General features: G+C 37.9%; 1 protein-coding gene across 8 annotated transcripts in view; it reads right to left on the bottom strand.

Annotated features, from left to right (window-relative positions):
• The window catches only part of Ars2 (arsenic resistance protein 2), a 126,950-nt gene that overhangs the window by 72,434 nt on the left and 34,557 nt on the right, over positions 1 to 19,959 (bottom strand). For 6 of the 8 annotated variants that reach the window (XM_081755283.1, XM_081755280.1, XM_081755282.1 and 3 more), the window contains 3 exons: positions 17,482 to 17,604; positions 7,215 to 7,325; positions 5,572 to 5,745 (listed from right to left, as the gene is read on the bottom strand). In XM_081755283.1, coding sequence (XP_081611409.1) covers positions 5,572 to 5,745; positions 7,215 to 7,325; positions 17,482 to 17,604 — 408 coding nt within the window. The remainder of the gene's footprint in view (positions 1 to 5,571; positions 5,746 to 7,214; positions 7,326 to 17,481; positions 17,605 to 19,959) is intronic. The other 2 variants (XM_081755286.1, XM_081755287.1) reach the window with 1 other exon arrangement.

Here is a 19,959-nt window from a genome sequence, read left to right as displayed (position 1 = left end):
CTATATATAATAATAATCATAATGAAGTACAATCGCAAATTGTGTAATTCCTTTGTTCCTACTTTCTGCCTTTAAATGTGGCCACCGGAGCAACAGAAAATATAAATCGTTGACAATGGGACAAAGTAATCTGAATTACACTCAAGTTAATCTATTTTATTATTGGATCAAAAGAACCAATATATTTCAAAAATGAAATGAAATGAAATCTTTTAAGTTTTACGTCCCACGATTATGCCGGTTAGGCTAAAGAAGACGGTGATGATGAGTAATGAAGGAAATGGTGGAATGAAGAAAGTGGGGGGAAACGGGAGAACCCCGGGAAAACCCACGCACACGGTGTTTGTCCACCACAAAGTTCACTTGGCGGAGGCTGGGATCGAACCCGGGACCCCAAGCACCAGAGGTGAACGCTCTACCACCAATATATTTCAATCAACAATTTTCTTGTAGGCCTTATACCTGGAGAACTACATATAATGTAGCCAAACTCAGTCTTGGCTACATAATGTATCATCTAACTCAGTATGATATGCTCATTCCGTAAAAAAAAAATACGAAAACTCGATTTAGGGGCCGTTCAAAAATTTTGTGGCCCCTAATCCAAAAACTAATTATTGGCCAAGATCGCTTTTTTGTTTTTATCATTCCTAAAATTCTTGTTTTATCCTTTATGTCTCGACTTACTATTTACATGGGCCTTGAACTAGTTAAGATCTGAATCCATTAAAATTGGTGAGTGAAGAACTTGTGTAAGATCATCTCACGAAGAACTGCTCCTTCCGTTACACTAAATCGTGGCATTAAGAGCTGGACTATACAACCACACCAAAAACGAAATTCAAGGAAAGTACAATGCACTGCAGAATAATTTTGAAGCACGACAGAAAGCACAGTAACTCAATGAAGCGACTACTAGTAGAAAATGCTATTGTCATCTCTGAGTTATTTTAACTAATAACTTTCTGAATTTCCTATAAAATGGTCGAAGTATCGAAACTTGCCATCATACACACTTTTTTTAATGGGTCCTGTAATCGATCAAATTGTTTTTTAATTTCTAGTCATTGCAAATGTGACAGAAAACACCAACCTAAAATCCCGCAGTCTGACGTCTATGCCTACTTTCTGTTTTTCCTTCACATGTAGTAGTGATAGTCATCTACTTTTAAACTTATTTAGCTTTTTCTCTTGATGTATTCAAGCCAAGAAAATAGTTCAGTCTTTCGATGAGAAAACAAGTATAATTAAAATCAGATCGCAATAGACACATCGTAATTAGTAAACTCGCCTACGAAACTTGAGAAATTTCTGAAGCATCCATACTTTAATATTTTGGCGGATCCTATGTTTATGATGATCGAAGTTGAAAAGAGATCTTCTCACGTTTTCACATCACGTGGAAACAACAATTCCAATAGAGTGAACACATTGGAAAGAAATGCATTGAAATTGTCTACCACTGCAATATTGTTTTTAGTCTGCCGGATTCAACAGAAAAATGAAATGAAATCTTAAGTTTTACGTCCCACGGTTATGCCCGCTAGGTTAAAGGAGACAGTGATAATAAGAAATTAATGAAATGGTAGAATGAAAGTGGGAGGAAACGTGACAACGCCGAGAAACCCCCCACACACACACACACGCTGTTTATCCTCCACAAAGTTCACTTAGTGCGAGCTGGGATCGAACTAAAGACCTGTGCACCAGAAGTGAACGCTCTACAACTGAGCCACCGCGGCTCCAACCCGGATCCATTAGGACGTTAGGTGAATTAATATCTGGCATCATATATTGATGCGAAAAAGCCTTTTCAAGAAATATGATCATTTTTGAACTCGAACAAGTATCTAGGAAGGATCAGCAGATAGTTATAGGTGATAGCACAGATAGTTACAGGTGATAGCAATTATTGCGCAAATTGGTGAGTATCCTCCATGTTTCATTTACTATACCTGCACATTCAAATTTATTTATTAAGTAATTTTAGACAATAAAGTTCATAAATATGAAACGTTTCATTTTCATTGTACGCACTTGTATATTTGTATGTGAATTTAATATGATAGCGTGTGTTATTTCTTCCTTACCAACACTTTCATCAGAACATAAATATATTGAAGATTTACCTTGAACTGCTAATTGAACTTTTTTTTTTCTTTGTTTATCTTAAACTCCATATTTACATATTTAAGAAAACAGCAAAATAAAAGTACATTAAACAATCAAACGTCAAGTTATAGAAATTTTTAGGTAAATGAAATCAAAATTCAACCCAAATTCAAAATACAGGGAATTTTCCATACATCCAGAAGCAGCGGGTTAGCCTTGGAACTTGGCTACATTGTTTCCAATGTGGAGGATTAATGTAAAGTTACAAGTAGTTGTATGTAAGTTTTACAAAAAATATTCCGCCGCTAACTAACTAACTAACTCTATGACCTATGGAACCCGGAGGTTCAATGCCGCGTTCACAAAAGCTCTCCACTGACTTCTATCCTTAGCTAATTGCATCCAGTTTCTACTTTGTATTCCTATCTCTGCGAGATCCATCTTAATATTGTCCTCCCATCTGCGCCTAGGTCTTCCTAATGGTCGTTTTCCTATGGGTCTACCAGTCAAGACTTTGAAAGCGTTTCTACTTTCTTCCATTCTAGCTACATGACCTGCCCACCTAAGCCTCCTAGACTTGACGACCCTAACAATGTTGGGTAAACCATATAAATTATGTAATTCCTCGTTTCCGCCATTCCCCATTCCCGTTCCTCTTGGGTCCGAATATTCGTCTCAGAATCTTGTTCTCAAATACTTTCAGTCTATGTTCTTCCCTCAGAGTAAGAGACCATGTTTCGCAGCCATACAGAACAACAGGCAAGATTATCGTTTTATATATTTTAAGCTTCAAATTCCTCGCCAGAATTCGCGACGACAAGAGATTTTAAACGGAATAATAACACGAATTCCCTGCTTTTAGTCGACATTTAATTTCTTCGTGAATATGATTTTCGTCTGTTAATATTGATCCTAGATATTTGAAAGTATCCACTTTATCAAAAGTATTATTTAATATTTTAATGCATCCACAATTTGCCGTATTACGGTCCCGACGCACTTCCATGTATTTAGTTTTCTCTGCATTTACTTCTAAACCCATGTCCCTGCAAGCGTTTAATAAGATCTCTGCATTTCTTTCTATTGTTCTCCTATCATCCCCTATTAAATTTACATCATCAGCATATGCCATAACCTTGTGAACCCCATTCTACTCTAGGCCCTGGTTGCTAACTTTGATTTTCCTTATAGCGTATTCCGCCGCTACATTATATAATACTTAATATCCAAAAAATACGACATAGAAGGAAATTAACGTATTCTTCACTCATTCAAAAAATTTCTACAGACTTCTGTAAATAAGTTTCAGAAGGATAAGAATATGTGAGTCCAATTAGCGGATAAGATCATTATCAGAGTTTACCCTAATAAAATTACTGGAAAATACGAAATACATACACACAAAGTCAACGTAACGTATCGCGACCCTAAAATAAGACTATCGTAAATCTAAAATATCAATTTTACAGGTAAGCCAATCTCTGTACCTAAAGAAATTTTATTATATTTTCTGTTTTTGAGAATTGCTTTATTTCAATATGTATAGTATTAATTATTGCTCAGAAAATCTTTCTTAAATACATACAAATTACGATTAGTACCTAAAAAAATTAATCATTTATAACCTCTTCTGAATTACGATAATCTTATAATTATTATATACAAGTGAAGTTTTTAATTCGGCCAACTAAAATCAAGTTTCGTAATAGACGGTTTTAATTCATTTCTTTGCAATGCGTAGGCTCTAGTGGAGTGAATACTAGGGCAATTAAAAAAAAAAAAAAACTCCGTTTGCGCATGTGCGAGAAATGGCCGGGAAGAGCGACGTCAATTGTATCGCTGTGTGCAGAAGTTCAATAGATAGTGAACAGTTGAAGGAGAAGGTTGTGTTGCAGTTCACTAGTCCGCTCTAACAATTGAAAATGAACGCTCTAACAGAAAAAAAAAAACGCCAAATGTGAAGTGCGTGTACAGGGTGTCTACTAAAATTTCAAAATGAAATTTCGTGACCTTTTCTTCACCAAATCATAAAATTTCCTAACATTTTCAAGAGCGAATTTGGGTGAGAATTAGGGCGAATTTTCATCCATGCGATAGAAACGTATTTTGTTTGCGATTTGGTAGCGTCTAAAGCCGACCACAGACATTTTTGGTGGTGAATTTTGACGTTTTATAGATCGAAATTTTCCAATCTGTACTTACATTTGTACAGTTAAAAAAAAAAAAAAAAAAAAATCGTGACCCAAAAACTAAATTTTGTGACTTTCATGACAGTTTTCTGATTTCGTGACTTTTTCGTGACATTCGTGACCGATAGACACCCTGGTGTAGTAATAAGATTTCTGAGTGCGAAAAACTTTCAGCAGCTGCGAATCATCGCGAACTATGTGTTGCTTACGGACTAAACGTGACTGAATGAACGTGTCGTACGTGCATGGTATTGCATGTTTGAAGATGTACAAAATTGATGTTCACGATGCGGCAAGAAATGGAAGCAGTTCCAATGGAATTTTTTTGATCGTCTTCCCTACAGCATAGATTTGGCGCAGTGCGACTATCACTTCTTCAAGCACACATGAAACAGTGGCTTGCGTCGTACCGCCTTGACAATGACAATGCGTTTCACATTGTTGTTAGTAGGTGGCTTCATTTCCAATGCGAGAGTTTTGTTTGTTTGTTTGTTTGCAAAAGAAACTTCAAACCTTGTAAATCGTTATGACAAATACCTCGATTTGAATGAATATGTTGGAACATAATGTAATGTTGTATGTTCTAACGTGTATAGTAAAAGTTCTGTATCTGCGGGTGTATGGCGTATGTCATTGCTATTTTTTTAATTGCCCTCGTATGTAGGAAGGAACATTATCTCTACTTCGATCATCGTGAATGTGAGGATCTACTAAGATCCTGAAATATGGATGCTTCATAAGTTTCTCTAGGAGCTAGGGGAATTCATTCAATAAATAATTACAACGAATCTATCAAAACTTCAGTATGAATCTTCAGTACTAATACAAAACTCTCAAAAATAGAAACACCAACGAACTACAATAGAGCACTGAATCGTTCGAACTGCAAGCTATTTCGCAACACTTACTTACACTTTCACATGCAAGAAGCAAGCAAATACAATGAAATTAAGCCGACATTGAGCCACTAATTTCATATTTAGGAAGTCTCAATATAATTAAAATAACCGTATAAGTTTAAACTCAATAAATAACCTCTAAAGTTTGGTTCATACTGCCGGTACAAACGCTAAAAATGATCATTTCTTACGGAAAACAAGAATTTGCATTTATAGGGAACTTTGACATGTTAAATTCTACAATAGTATGCAATCGCCGCAATATACCTGAGAGATTACTGCACCAAGAGAAAAAACTTATCCATCCATCATTTGAAAGTGTAAACTGCAATATCTTAAGCTACCTATGCACCACTGAGAACTTTGCTTACCATTCCTCTTCTTTATGAGTAACGAAGAACTCATTCAACTGTTGGCGTTTGAACTCCAATTTGTATTCGTTATACTTTTTAATCGCTTCCTCATCCGTAATGTTATCGTCCTGAGTTTGAAGGAAGGCCTTAAAAGACATCATTGGAGGCTGAGTCTGACTGATCTCAGATTCCCTTCAACAGAGAAGGAAAAAACATCATTAATAAAAACTTTTTATTTTAAAATAATAAATAATACATGAAAATTCATCACCTCGTCTTCCAGTATTTGCAGTATGGTCGGAAATTCTAAGTCCATTCACGAACATTGTCATTTTCTTTTGATAAAAAAGAAATTTCATTTAAATGTCCAAATGTTATGGTACACGGAGTGATAATCAGTGCAACTCAGTGATAACGACATTCATCAAGGGGAGAACACGAAACGACTTGGAATACCACTGCTAGATGGAAGTTCTACAATTGTGAAGCACAGGACCAATGTTTCTATAGTAAAGGATTGTATATGAAAAAAAAAATGAAATCTGAGTTTTACGTCCCACGGTTATGCCGGTTAGGCTAAAGGAGACGGTGATGATGAGATATGAATGAAATGGTGGAATGAAGAAAGTGGGAGAACCCCGAGAAAACCCACGCACACGGTGTTTGTCCACCACAAAGTTCACTTGGCGAGGGCTGGGATGGAACCAGGGACCCCAAGCACCAGAGGTGAACGCTCTACCACTGAGCTACCGCGGCCCCAGGATTGTATATGAGTATGTTTAGTTGAGGGTTGTTAATGGTAACGGAACTGATGAGAGATAAATAGGTTTAACTGAGCTTGTCTTCCGGAATGGTACAGATTATCCGGAAAAAGATTCCCGGTGTGATACCAAAACGATTTTCTCATAACGGTTTCCGATACGGTCCAAGAACAAACTTATGAGAAAATTGGTTCTGGCTCGGAACCGAATTTATTTTCTGAGAAAATCGATTCTGGTCCTAGAACCCAAACGAAGTTGGAGTGGAAACGAAATTACAGACAAGAGAAAAATAGCTTTTGTACGAAAACCGCTTTAGATGGTTAGCTAGTTTTAATCTCTTACAGTTGCTCAATATCCGTTTGTAGATTGTAACAGTCTTGAGTTATGATGATTGCAAATGATGGCGAAAATGTATTTTGGTTTCCTTTTCGAAACACATCAAATTAGAAGGTTTTAGATAAAAGAAAGACAAGACAAAAAAAAAAAAAAATCAGTTTCGTTACCATTAATAGCCCCCGTTCAATTTTACAACACTCAAACGTAGTTGGAATGTAATATTCATTAATGACTTCACTGGAATCGCTAGTGATTGTTTTCATATGAAATGCCGACTAACCCCTGCAATCTTCAAGTGTGACAAAGCAATTTTGTTACGTGTAGACTTCGGAAGAGATCCTAGGTAGAAATCTACTGAACTTTATCCCCAATGGAAGAACATCTACTTCTATTCAAAAGTAAAGCAGAGCAAGGAGCACTACTGAATCATAACTTTCCGCATACATCTATCTATCTTTACCTGAAAAACTCTGAGGAAATTTGTGAACGTTTCACAACTGAGAAAAGTCTGGCTGCGAACACTGCCCTAAATTGACAGATGTATTATAAACGAAGAACCCTTACCTGTTGTTGTTGTTTTGGTTGGAATAGGACGTCTGAGTACTGTAATTATCATGAGACCAACTGTTATAAGATCCGTATCCAGCGTCATGGCCACCAAACCTTCGATCCTCCCTGGAAGAAGAAAAATCATTTTATTAGAGAAGTTACGAAACGTACAATTAGAATCTGACTAAATACTTTCAAAGTGAACCCTTGTTACCCTTCTACATCTTCAAAATCTCTCTAGAAAACAAACATGGTTAATGCAAACTAAGTTCACCTGTGATCACGCAGTGAAACTTAGAAGACTGTTTTAATACATACGTCCATCCGTTAATCCCGCACGGTAACTTTTGAACGAAACTGATCTTTTAATATATATATATATATATTTGCACTCGATCGCTGAAGCGATTATCTCAGACGAGTTCGTTAATGAAATCAATCCGTTAATATCTTCAGGGTAATGGAGACTACAACTGTGGGTATCTAGTAGGGATGGTCAATTCCGGAATTTTCCCGAAAAATAACACTGAAAGAATTCGGATTTTGGGGGAAAAATCCGGAAAGGAATTCTGAAAAATTTTGGGCATCCCTTATATCCCATGCATGTAAGCGACATTTTTTTTTTTCAATAGACAGATACAACGATCATCTAAGCCGAGCTTTTTAATGAACTGAATGCTGTAACACTTTAACACGTAAGAGTAATTTTAGCAGTGGCTATATATACGAGGGAGACATCGTAGTCTAGTGGTTACAGCGTTTGAGTCATGTCTGCGTGGTTCCGGGTTCGGTTCCCGACCGGTGCTTCCTCAATTTTCGGCATCCGCCCAGCGTCGTGAGGCAAACTGGGGAGTAGTGTGAATAAAAGATGTGACGACCACTACGTCTAGAAAGATGCCGATACGCCGGTTAGCTAGGCTGGACGTAGTTCCACCAATCGCTAACAGATGGCGTGGTACACCTCAGGCCCACAAATCGAACCGTAAAGCCAAGTAGTTTGGTTGTTTGGCTATATATATACATCCCATACGCAGAAGCGATTTAAAAAAAAAAAAAAAAAAAAACAGAGTAAGTATCTCGATCGAGCGAGTACTGTGATAGGTTAACGCGTTTGAGGGCTGCACACAACAGCATGTTACGATAACGCAAGGTCTCATACAGCCAGAAGAATTGCCTAACCTAGGCTGGGAAGGCACTGAATATTTACCTTACGGTTCGAATCTTTCATGCAATGACTCACCTATTCACTGCACTGAAAAAGTGGTTAGGTAGAAAGAGTTTTGCAAGCCAAGGAGATTTGAAAACCGCCTACTTCTCTTATTGCTGACACTCACGATGGCATTTACGCCCAAGTTTAAGCAAAAAAGGATCATGTCAGCTGGCTTATCAATCCGCAGTGAAACGTTGCTCTTGATTCTTTATTGATTATATTGATTTCTTTACTTTTAACATTTGGAAAAAAAAAAATTTCTCGCTGTGCGAAGAATGAAATAATAAACAATGAAATAATAATAATAATAATAATAATAATAATAATAATAATAATAATAATAATAATAATAATAATAAGAAGAAGAAGAAGAAGAAGAAGAAGAAGAAGAAGAAGGAAATGACAAAGAAAAAGGACCGAATCCTCTCGGTTTTTGGAATACTGTAGATTATCTCCAAAATATGAACAGCTATCCTCAAATAAGCTCTACTCAATAGTTGAAAGCTATATACAGAGGCAGTGTTTCAATATGATCAATACGGGGAGGCAATATAGACAATATAAGGAGGCTATATGAGCAATATAGGCTCTATATAGGGAGGCTATATGAGCAATATAGGCTCTATATAGGAAGGCTATATGAGCAATATAGGCTCTATATAGGGAGGCTATATGAGCAATATAGACTCTATATATTGCCTATATAGAGCAATATAGGGAGGCAGACAGAGTAACTATTTCAGACACACACTTACAAGACATGCAAGCTAATATATTGTGTAACTCATTTTAGTGGAATAACAAAACGAATCGCTGGATTGACTGGCACTTGAGATTTAATCTGTCGCACATGTTCTACTGTTTCTGATCCTTTATTCTTCAATCTCCGATTTAAGTCTTTCCAAATCTCTGCCACTCTCCTATTACCATCCACCCGTATCATCAATTATCATCCACTAAAACCTATATGCTTACCTGAAAGTGCTTTTCTTTTTTCGCCTCATTTCTAGCGAATATTACGTAGTAACAAAACAAATTTTCCGCGCTTTACATACGAAGGTATAGATCGATTACATCATTTCAAACTTGGCCTTGAAACAAAATCACATGTTTTGGGAGTAGCGTAGCAACAGTTGTCTTTGCTTCACAACAGTGGAAGGGAAGAAATGTCAATATTGTTTATCGGTACTTTAGGTTCATAGTTCATGCTCATATGAAAAATGAGTCATGTTGCGTTTTCCTCTCCCATCCCTACATTAAGAGGGTTTTTTGCAGGCAATTTTTATTTATCCGAAATTTCCCTTTTTACATACATTATACACAGATGCACTTGGTAGTGTTTAAAAGCTTGTTTCATTCTGAAAACAGAACGATATATGAATATATAGTACTGTGTCTGGAAATTTTTATTTTATATCCTACCTTTTCTCTATTTCGAGGCGTATTCAAAAAGTAAGGGTCGTATGATGATTTTAAAAAAAAATGCTCATGCGGAACGGGATTCATTGCCAGAAATAAGTCCCTACAGAGCTACTTCACTTTTCCACATAATCACCATGCAGTTCCAAACACTTTTCATAACGCTGCACCATCTTCCGTAAACCCTCTGCATAGAAGTTTGCCGCCTGAGATTGAAACCAGTTGACAACGGAAGTCTTGAGATCCTAGTTTTCAAACAGTTGTCCACCAAGCCACCATTTCAAATGCAAGGAGAGGAAGTAATCGCTGAGGGCAAGGTCGGGACTGTATTGAGGTTGGTCAAAGAAGTCCCAACGAAAATCTTTAATCTTCTTGACGACGGCAGGGGTATAAGGACACGTGTTGTTGTGAACGAGGGCGATTCCGTACGAGTTTCCCGCGGCGTCGATTTTGAATTGCACGTCGCAGTTTGATGAGCGTGTCGCAGTACATATCAGTTGTAACTGCTGTCCCATTTTCAAAGAAATCAACCAACAGGACGCCCTTGTCGTCCCAAAAGACGGTAGCCATCAGTTTGTGACTCGAGCGCGGCGATTGCTTAAACTTTTTTGGTTTGGGGGAATCTGAATGGCGCCACTGCATGGATTGTTGTTTGTAGATCCACGTCTTGTCGCCTGTCACAATGTGGGAAAACAATTATCTCCCTGTTATCGATAGCGATCCACAAACTGTCGGGCACTGCACATTCGTTGCTCTTTGTGCTGGACCGTTAAGCATTGTCGGCACCCAACTTGCACTAAATTTGTAATATCCAAGCGTTTCTGTGACAGTCCTGTAGATGGTGGTTCGTGCAACATGGTGACAATCATTAGCCAGAGCACTGATCACTTGCTCAATTTTTGGTTCACTTGCTCCACGAGGTCATTGGTCTGAACACTAGGTCTGCCACTCCGGTCTTCATCGTGCAAGTTGGTGCGACACCATTTGCGAACCTTTCCTGCACTCATTACTGTAGGAGGTCCATACACTAGGTACAACTCCCGATGGATATCAGCAGCAGAAGTTCCTTTTGCAAGCAAAAATCATATCACACCGCGCACTTTACAACCAGCGGAAGAAACAATTCTCGTGGCCATTGCGATCTGCCTTCCGCGGCTGCCAAACTCCTACTGACTCAAGACAACTACTGCAGTGACTTCGTCAATAGTTCGTCGTTGGCGCTGCATGAGTGAAATTGTGTTCCGGCCTACCCCTATTTCACTGTATGTCGAAGGCCCTTACTTTTGGAATATGATTCGTATACGTGAAATTTTATACTATCAAACAGGATGGAAGTATTTTTCTCTGTCGTGACTATTCCAGATATCCCAATGAAATTTGGGACATGCATTACGTATAGACCATAGTATTTTTTAAGGTAGATAATATTCAGATACTTGTAGGGGACCCGCTTCAGAGGGTACAAAATTTAAGAAAAGGGACTTTTTGAAGACAAAATTTCTCGATTTTAACCTAAACTTCTCTCCTCTTACATCATGAACACATGTGTATGGTACCATTTCAAAGTTTTCAATGTCATATGAACCATGATATTTGAATGAACAATATTAAAGCAATAGCCACTTAACCTAAAGGGAAAATTTTCGTCAGGAATTTAAGACACTTGAAAAGCATTTTACCAATATTGGTGCTAATCCACTGCGGGAGACGTTTCGATTGAGATATCTAGTAGACACACAGATTTAAGTTATTTTATGCAATTTTATTTTAACTCTACTCCATTTAAACGTTCCGTTTGTTTCCGGCCTTGTGCTTGAGACGTTCTTCTCTAAACTGGAGAGAAGATTAGTGTGAATCATCGCTAGCAGCGTCTGTCTTTCTTTTAAAGTAAGAAGCAGCTTCACAGACAGATCCTAGGCGGCCCACTCCCGAATAGGTGATTTGCAAGCCATTGGGACCGTAATCTGACAGATAGACAGGGCCACGACTCGAGCTCCTGAACTGGGTTGGTCTTTGCCGGGCTGTGGTCAGTGTGATTCAGTAATATATACTGTACGCTTTTTTCATGTACTGTTGCTGTCCAGTACTGCTACACCGTAAACGTCTTAGAATGCAAAGTTTCTTTATGATCGGACGTAGGGAAGTTTTTCAAACTGACAGTTTTCTGCGATGTATGTTTTCGGAGTACTTCCGCTTGTGTGTGTTGTGAGTGAGTGTTTCATTTACCCATCCTTTTATTTTCTTTTATTTTTAATCTGAAGAAATTAAACAACAGATTCTAACGCTAAAAAAGGCGAACGTTTGTAAACATTCTAAAGTGCTCAGTATGTTCTCTGGAAATTTCATTTATTTATTTCTGCAACTATAGATACAACCCAGGAGGTAATTTTAGATAATATTTTGAACAAGAATTTCACAAAATTTTAAGTAAAGAAAGAAAAAGAAAGAAGAGAGAAACTGCTCAATACGTTAAGGTTAATTTGTATTTCTGGGCTATATTGGCGACTGTGGTTTAGGCAGTCCCAGTTAGAACGCGCAACCCAGCCACTACTTCACGGGGCTGAGTACCACTTCCTACCTTATTTACCGGAAAGGGGTGATATTGACATCTGGATTTGGAAGTATTGATACTTTCTAAATTTTGTTTTCATTCTTTTAAAACTTATCATGAATTGAAAGAAGCTCACCAGACAAAATCACCCCTGCCCACACGCAAGATGTTTCCTGATGCCTCATAGATGTCGTTGTAGTCATACCTGCAGAACCTTGTGGACTCCCTTCCTCGCAAGTGGTTATCAGTCAGAGTTGGTAATACTCGGTATTATTGTGATCTTTTCAGCATATGACTAATTGGTCAACAGTCCCATTAACATCTGACATACTAACTAAGCCTTCTGTAATTAAATCATTTCTGTTGAAAGTGATGTAAATCAAATTAAATATAAATTATTTTCCGAGTTGTAACTGCTGTAGCAGTTTATATTTTCATTTATTTTTATGCAGGTGTCTACAAGTACGAAATTTCAATTGCAGCAGCACATGAAAAATCCTCAAAGAATGAAATCATCTATTCCAAAATGTAACACGATACAAGATGCTTCTATCACTTCATGTAATGCGGAGCGAAGCTTGTCATGACTTTCTTGACAAACTGAAGACTTAATTAAATTCCTTCCAGACAACATGAAGAAACTTGTCGTTATTTAGTGACAAACAGTAAATGTAGTAATTTTAATTTTTATGGATTAGACGACAATAGTAGTACGTATACATTGTATACATTTTAGTTGGTTGAGTGTAAGAAAAGGCAAATATAACCTTAACTCTGCCGTTAAATAAATAAATAAACAGAAATGTTGCATATAATATGTAGTATATTCAGAGGAAGTAATTTTATGACGTCATTTATTCCATTTAATTTTAAAGCACAGAAAATTATTTCGAAATAAATTTTCATATTTCATCATATTTTGGCATTTTCAGTTTCATATTTTTCCTCAAATTTTCTTCGTAAAGTTCCATTATCTACTCTTTACGTACAAAACAGGTAGATAAATGGAGGATATTCAAAGATCAAGTGGTATTTAAAATGGCCGAATACATGGGGAACCCTGATTCCGAGTCTAAAGCTCGTTAATCGATGGGTCTTACCGATACTGAAATACAATGCATTACATGCACACGGATGGACAGAAACATTTACACAGAGGTAACAGGTGGTAACGTTAAAGACAAGCAGAGTAATGATATAAGCTTATTTTGACAGTATCCATACACAGCATACATTATTCTGAGATACAGGGGGTTAAGTACACGAATTAACAGGTATGGTCATGAAGCTAACGATTCCAGATCTGAAGCCGGTTTTCTAATAGCCTTTTTCCTTTTCCAAATATGTAAGTGACAGATAAACAGGCGGCCAAACCAAATGTGCAACTATCTTGTTACTTTCAAAAGGTATAAAATATTTGAAAGAGAAACCTTCACTTCAGTCTTTGATTTCAATGCTATTATTAAGCATGTATGTAGTATTGTAAACAGAAACTAGATTTAACAAAAATATCTTTCACGAGGCGCATCCAATAAGTTATCTACCTAGACAGGAAGGGAGGGGTGAAGCATAATGACACCTGACACGCATGCCAAGGCCACTGTGGGGGAATTTGGGGTCAGTCGGAGAAACACAGTAGCCGTGAGAAGAGTGTTTGCGTTATGTCGCGTAACGACTGTTTGTGTGACACAGCGAACAGGTTCAGGCTTCAATTGCTGACTGTTTTCCAAGTGTTAAATCATCCCACCCACCCCTATAGTCCAGACATGGCCCCTAGTGACTATTTCCTCTTCCGAGACCTGAAGAAACACCTGCGAGGACAACGTTTTTCGTTGGACAACGAGGTCCAACAGCCTGTTTCCCAGTGGTTTGCAGGCCATGACAAAGACTTCTCTGGGATTTCTTTGTTGCCCACAAAGTGGCAACGGTGCGTAGACTACATCCAAAAACAGCGATGACCAAGTCAGCCTATCTGCATTCCTTCCTGTCTAGGTAGAACTTATTGGAAGCCCCTCGTACCTCGTCTCATAAATTGATTATGACAGATTAATTCAGCCATGAGATACAGCATATAATAATCATACTTTTAGTACGCGAGTAGTGATAGAATTCCTATATGATAGTACACAAGGGTTTGCTGGAGTTGGCTTGTATGCTTAAAACTATGCATTCTATAGAAATGAAAATGAACGTCTTACGTCATCATGGAGAAACGTCTGAACTTTGAAATGAATTCTTCAACATGGTTAGCACTAGACTCTAGAAGGGATTTTATCGTTTCATTTTGATTAAAATGTGAATCATACGCGTGTTCAAATTCTATGCTACAAATTTCACGAGCCAAGTGGGCCTAGTGATGGATGAACACCGTGTGCTTCCTCTTTCCTCATTTTACTCTTTTATCCATTCGGATCATTACAGTCTTCTTTAGCCTATACAGTATGACCGTGAGACGTAAAACTGAGATTTCATTTATTTCATTTTGTGCCTCAGCTCCTCAAGTTAGTGAAATCAAAACTGGTACAAACTCCTAATTAAAAATAGGTGGATACGTGACCACCATTTTCTAAAATTCTGCTTCTAAAGGAAGAAATTCGTATAATTTACCTTCCCACTTTGTGTTCATAAAATATCGAAAGATGCAGCTGAAGTATATGAAATGAATTTTTGAACTTTCTTAGTGCTTTTGTCCAGCTGTATTTTTATCACTTTACCTCATTGAAATACGTATTCTAAGACGAAGAAACGGGAGTCAAATAATCTTTGAATTATTTTCCATAATCGTCATTCTTCCCGTGTGAAGAGCGGGTATTTCAGATAGTGTAATTATCAGGGTGGAAAAAAATCATGATTTTTTTAATAAAAATCATTTTTGTTGATTTTTTTGATTTAAATCAAATCTTTCTCCTCGTATAATACAAGTCGCGAACTGGAGAAAAAACATTAGAAATTAATATTAAATGACAATTATGCCATTTAAGTGAAAGTATTTTGGTTTAATTTCGAATTAATCCTCAATGGTTAACCTATTTCAATCCGAAAAAATATTTCTTAAACATTAAGGAAAAAACGTACAGCAACGTTTATCAACATGACACATTTCTTTTCACGAAAGTTACTGATATTTGGCAGGAGTATATTTTTAAAAAATCGAAACTAGCCAGCGGCACGAAATACATGTAAAGTACATAAATTTCGCCCAAAATTAACTCTATGGCCTATGGAACCCGGAGATTCAATGCCGCGTTCACGGAAACTCTCCACTGACTTCTATCCTTAGCCAACTGAATCCAGTTTCTATTTTGTATTCCTATTTCTGCGAGATTCATCTTAATATTGTCATCCCATCTGCGCCTAGATCTTCCTAATGGTCGTTTTCCGATTGGTCTTCCAGTTAAGAATTTAAAAGTGTTCCTATTTCTGGCTACATGACCTGCCCACCTGAGTCTCCTAGACTTGATGACCCTAGCAATGTTTGGTAAACCGTATAAATTATGTAGTTCCTCGTTATGAAGTTTCCCCCATTCCCGCTCCTCTTGGGTCTGAATATTCGTCTCAGGATCTTGTTCTCAAATACTTTCAGTCTACGTTCTTCCCTCATAGTAAGCGACCATGTTTCGCAACCATACAGAAGCAAGGTGTCTACCAGTCAGGGAAAGTCAGGGAATTTGCAGGGTCAGGGAAAAATCTTTCCCAGGCTGTGAGGAGTGAAGGAATGCCACTAAAATAGTCATAAATTACAGGTAAATGAATTGGTTCGTTTGTACGTTTGTAGAATATTGTATAAGCATATAAACAATGGTGAAAACTTACAGTTCACTTTAAATATAAGTTGGGGGCGCGGTGGCTCACTGGTAGAGCGTTCATCTCCGGTGCTTGGGTTCCCTGGTTCGATCCCAGCTCGCGCCGTGTGGACTTTGTGGTGGACAAACACCGTGCGCGTGGGTTTTCTCGGGGTTCTCCCGTTTCCTTCCACTTTCTTCATTCCACCCTTTCATTCATTACTCATCATCACCGTCTCCTTTAGCCTAACCGGCATAAGCGTGGGACGTAAAACTGAAAGATTTTATTTTCATGTTTTAAATATAAATTACTTTTCATGAGTTACTAAGAAAAAAAGAATGACAGAGTCAAGGAAAATTATAATTTTGTCAGGGAAAGTCAGGGAATGTGATTATGCTTGCTTGCTAGATACCCTGAGAACAACAGGCATATATATTTTAATCTTCAAATTCCTGGACAGAATTCGTGACAACAAGAGATTTTGAACTGAATAATAACACGAATTCCCTGCTTTTAGCAGACATTTAATTTCTTCGTAAATATCGTTTTCATCTGTTAATATTGATCCTAGATATTTGAAAGAATCCACTTTATCAAAAGTATTATTCGATATTCTAACGCATCTAAAATTTGTCCTATTACGATCCAGAGGAACTTCTATGCTATGTATTTAGTACATAAATTTCGCCTAAAGTTTTATTTTATTTTTTTTCTTTTGTTTTGTTTCGTTTCGGAAAGGGGATCGGGCCCCTCTAAATACGCCCCTATCATCTGGAAACAAACAAATAGACGTGGACATAAAAGAATTTTTGTCTTAAATGTCGATGGTGATTTCTCCGTTGGAATAGTTAACGATTTAAAAACCCTATATTCCGAAAAGAAAGCAGGATTCTCCCGTTACCCGTTCAAAACGGGATTTTCCCTAATCATCCTCTGCATGATACTCGTTTTCATACTGTGCTGTACATACATTTGAGCCTCATTGTATTATGATTATTTCTTCCATAATCGAAATAACAGAACAGAAACGGGATTTTACTTATTTTCACTTTAAATTAATTTATTTCGGAATTTGATTTAAATCAACGATTTTTATTTAAAAAATCAAGTGATTTAAATCTTGATTAAAATCGTGATTTAAATCAGACTTATTTAAATCAATCCACCCTGGTAATTATGTATTTTTTTATATAAATCTTGTATGAACTTACGTCGAAATAATTATTATGCCTATAATGGGCAAGGGAAGGACACTCAAACTCCGCTCGGGTATGGAAAAGTATCTTTGAGTAGGTTGAGGAAAAGGGTGTTGTACTCACCAATCAGTTCTCATTCGTTTCACTGGTGGTGAAATGTCGTGGCTTCTAACAGGGCTGTACCTGTCCCTTCCACGATATTCACGGTAGTCTGTCCTACCTCGGTTTCTGCCCCACGAAGACTCCCTGAAAATAGAAACATATTTCATTACAAACAGTTCTAATAATTAAAAATACAACCAAAAACAATCTAAATTATGTTAGAATAAAAATTAAACTGATCATCACAGGAAATGCAATCTCATGCGTGTGCGCCATGATAAGAAAAGTAGAGTCTTATATGAGCAGGCGGTCTAAAGTTGTACAATTATGATGTTAAAGATTAAATGTACCCGTGTCAGAACTAAAATTCATTTTTGGAAACATAACCGGAAGCAACTGCTGCGATATTTTCTGCACGATTCTCTCATTACTTAATATAACAATGCTCGGTAGCAAAAATAACCTGTAGCTGATTTTATTATTATTGAGAAGAATAAGAATTTTTCTATCAATTACTACAACACTGTCCAGAATTAATACGCTGTGACTGTAATTTCATTCCCAAGATAAGGAACTACAGAGGTTGTTCAGCCTACGTTTGGCTCATTTCGTTCCTTCCCCCTCCCAGGCAGAATAGACTCACCCGACCTGGCTCGTGGCGTCCTACAGTGTTGTGCAGTGGCTTCCTGGGAACGGAATTGTTTTTCCGCGCGGACGATAATAACGCACAAAACAGGACCATTATTGTGAGTGTTGTGTTAAATTTGTTTCCAAGTGTGTGGGTTTCCGCTCTGTGACCAAAATGCCGCCCAAACTAAGCCGGTTTAGGGAAGGCTATGTTGCGGCTCTTTATGACGCCCACTTTAATGTTTCTGTCATTAGAAAACAGTGCAAGAAGAATGATTGCAACATTAGTTTAAGTGCAATAAAAAATGTTATTAAAAATACAAGGGCAACGAAGCTCCATCATTTGGATCACCAACGAAGTTGTCTAGGAAGCGGAAACGCACCAAGGCCACCTCCACCATGCAGAGGAAACTTCGCAAAATGGCAATGCAAGAAAATCCGCCAACACAAAGGTGTATGGCTAATCGTCTTGACGTGTCTTTGGGGACTGTGAACCGGACGTTACACCATCAACTCTAGCTGGAAAAAGTCATGAAAGCTCGCGGACATCTTCTCACGGATGCCCACCAAAAGGAACGAAAGTGTAACGCCCGGAAGCTGTACGAACGGCATCTGGCAAAATAAAAGGTGGATGTATGTCGTAACGCTCGATGAAGCATGGATTTACCTTTCCAACTGCGGCAAACCGAGAGCCATCATGTACCGAGAGAAAGGCGCCAAGAACTTCAGAAGGTGGGTCCGTGTCTATAAAGAATCCTTCCCAAAAGGGTTCATGGTCGTTACTGGCTACTGTTACCGAGGTAAACTGAACATTCATAGGGTGGCGAAGAACTGCAAAATAAATTCGCAGTACTTTCAGGAGCAGATCATGCGGCCGATCTACGAGCATGAGATTCCAACAATGTACGGAAATGACGCCAATCTCGTGCGCATTCACATGGACAAGGCCTCGTCACATACCTCACGATCGTCCCTCGCATTCTTCAGGAAGATGGAGGAGGCAACTGGTATACAGGTACCTGTTCAATGAGGTACCTGTTAAATCTCCATTTGCAAGTCTTATGGACTATTGTGGATTTGGATTGCTGAAGCGGGCTTTGGGAAAACGGCGTGTGACAACTGCGGAAGGACTTTGGAAAGCTGTGTAAAGGGAATGGGACAATATTCCCCTCCCAGTTCTTCAGAGAAGCCTATTACAGTGGAAATTACGCTATCGGGCTATTGTTAGGAACCACGGGAAACACATCGAGCATTTACGAACCTAGCGCCATGGATTCTTCTAAATTTTTAGGTAACTCGAAATTGGCCAAATGTAGACTGAACAACCTGTGTACTTTGTGTCATTCTTCATTCACTGGTGACAAACTGGTGGTTTTCGAAATGTTCCATACCGCTCTATTCGAATCATCAACAAAACAGCCATTGCTACAGGTAGGGTGCCGGTACCGTTTATGCCCCCCTTCGCGTTATTAATCCTTTATTAAGCTTCATGCTGTTTTCAACCAATGGAAACAATGCTTCTTAAAAGCAGTAGACTTTAAGCAACAGATTCAGTCAGTAACCATTGTGAATCTAATGAATATGGATATCCTATTACATTGTGTGTGTTGTGATGCACAGAAGTCTCCAATTTATTGAAATTTCTTAGAGTTATGACTTTTTGAAAAAATTGTAGAAAATTCATCTGGTGGCCTACAAAGTAGAAACTTAGTTCCCTAGTACGAAAAAAAACTTCTTTATAATGCTACCGTAACCACCAGAATCTCAGAACAACAAATAAATGCAATGGCCATTAGTGGGTCGGAATATTCCGTGACTAACCGGTTATGGCCATAAGTGGTTTCATACTTGTTACTGTTTTTCGGCTATCTT

Source organism: Thermobia domestica, chromosome 4 (genome assembly GCF_964235325.1).
Source record: "Thermobia domestica chromosome 4, izTheDome1.hap1.1, whole genome shotgun sequence".
Taxonomy (NCBI): Eukaryota; Metazoa; Arthropoda; class Insecta; order Zygentoma; family Lepismatidae; genus Thermobia; species Thermobia domestica.
The sequence above is the reverse complement of the archived record's forward strand: the minus strand, read 5'-3'. Positions and strand labels throughout refer to the sequence as shown.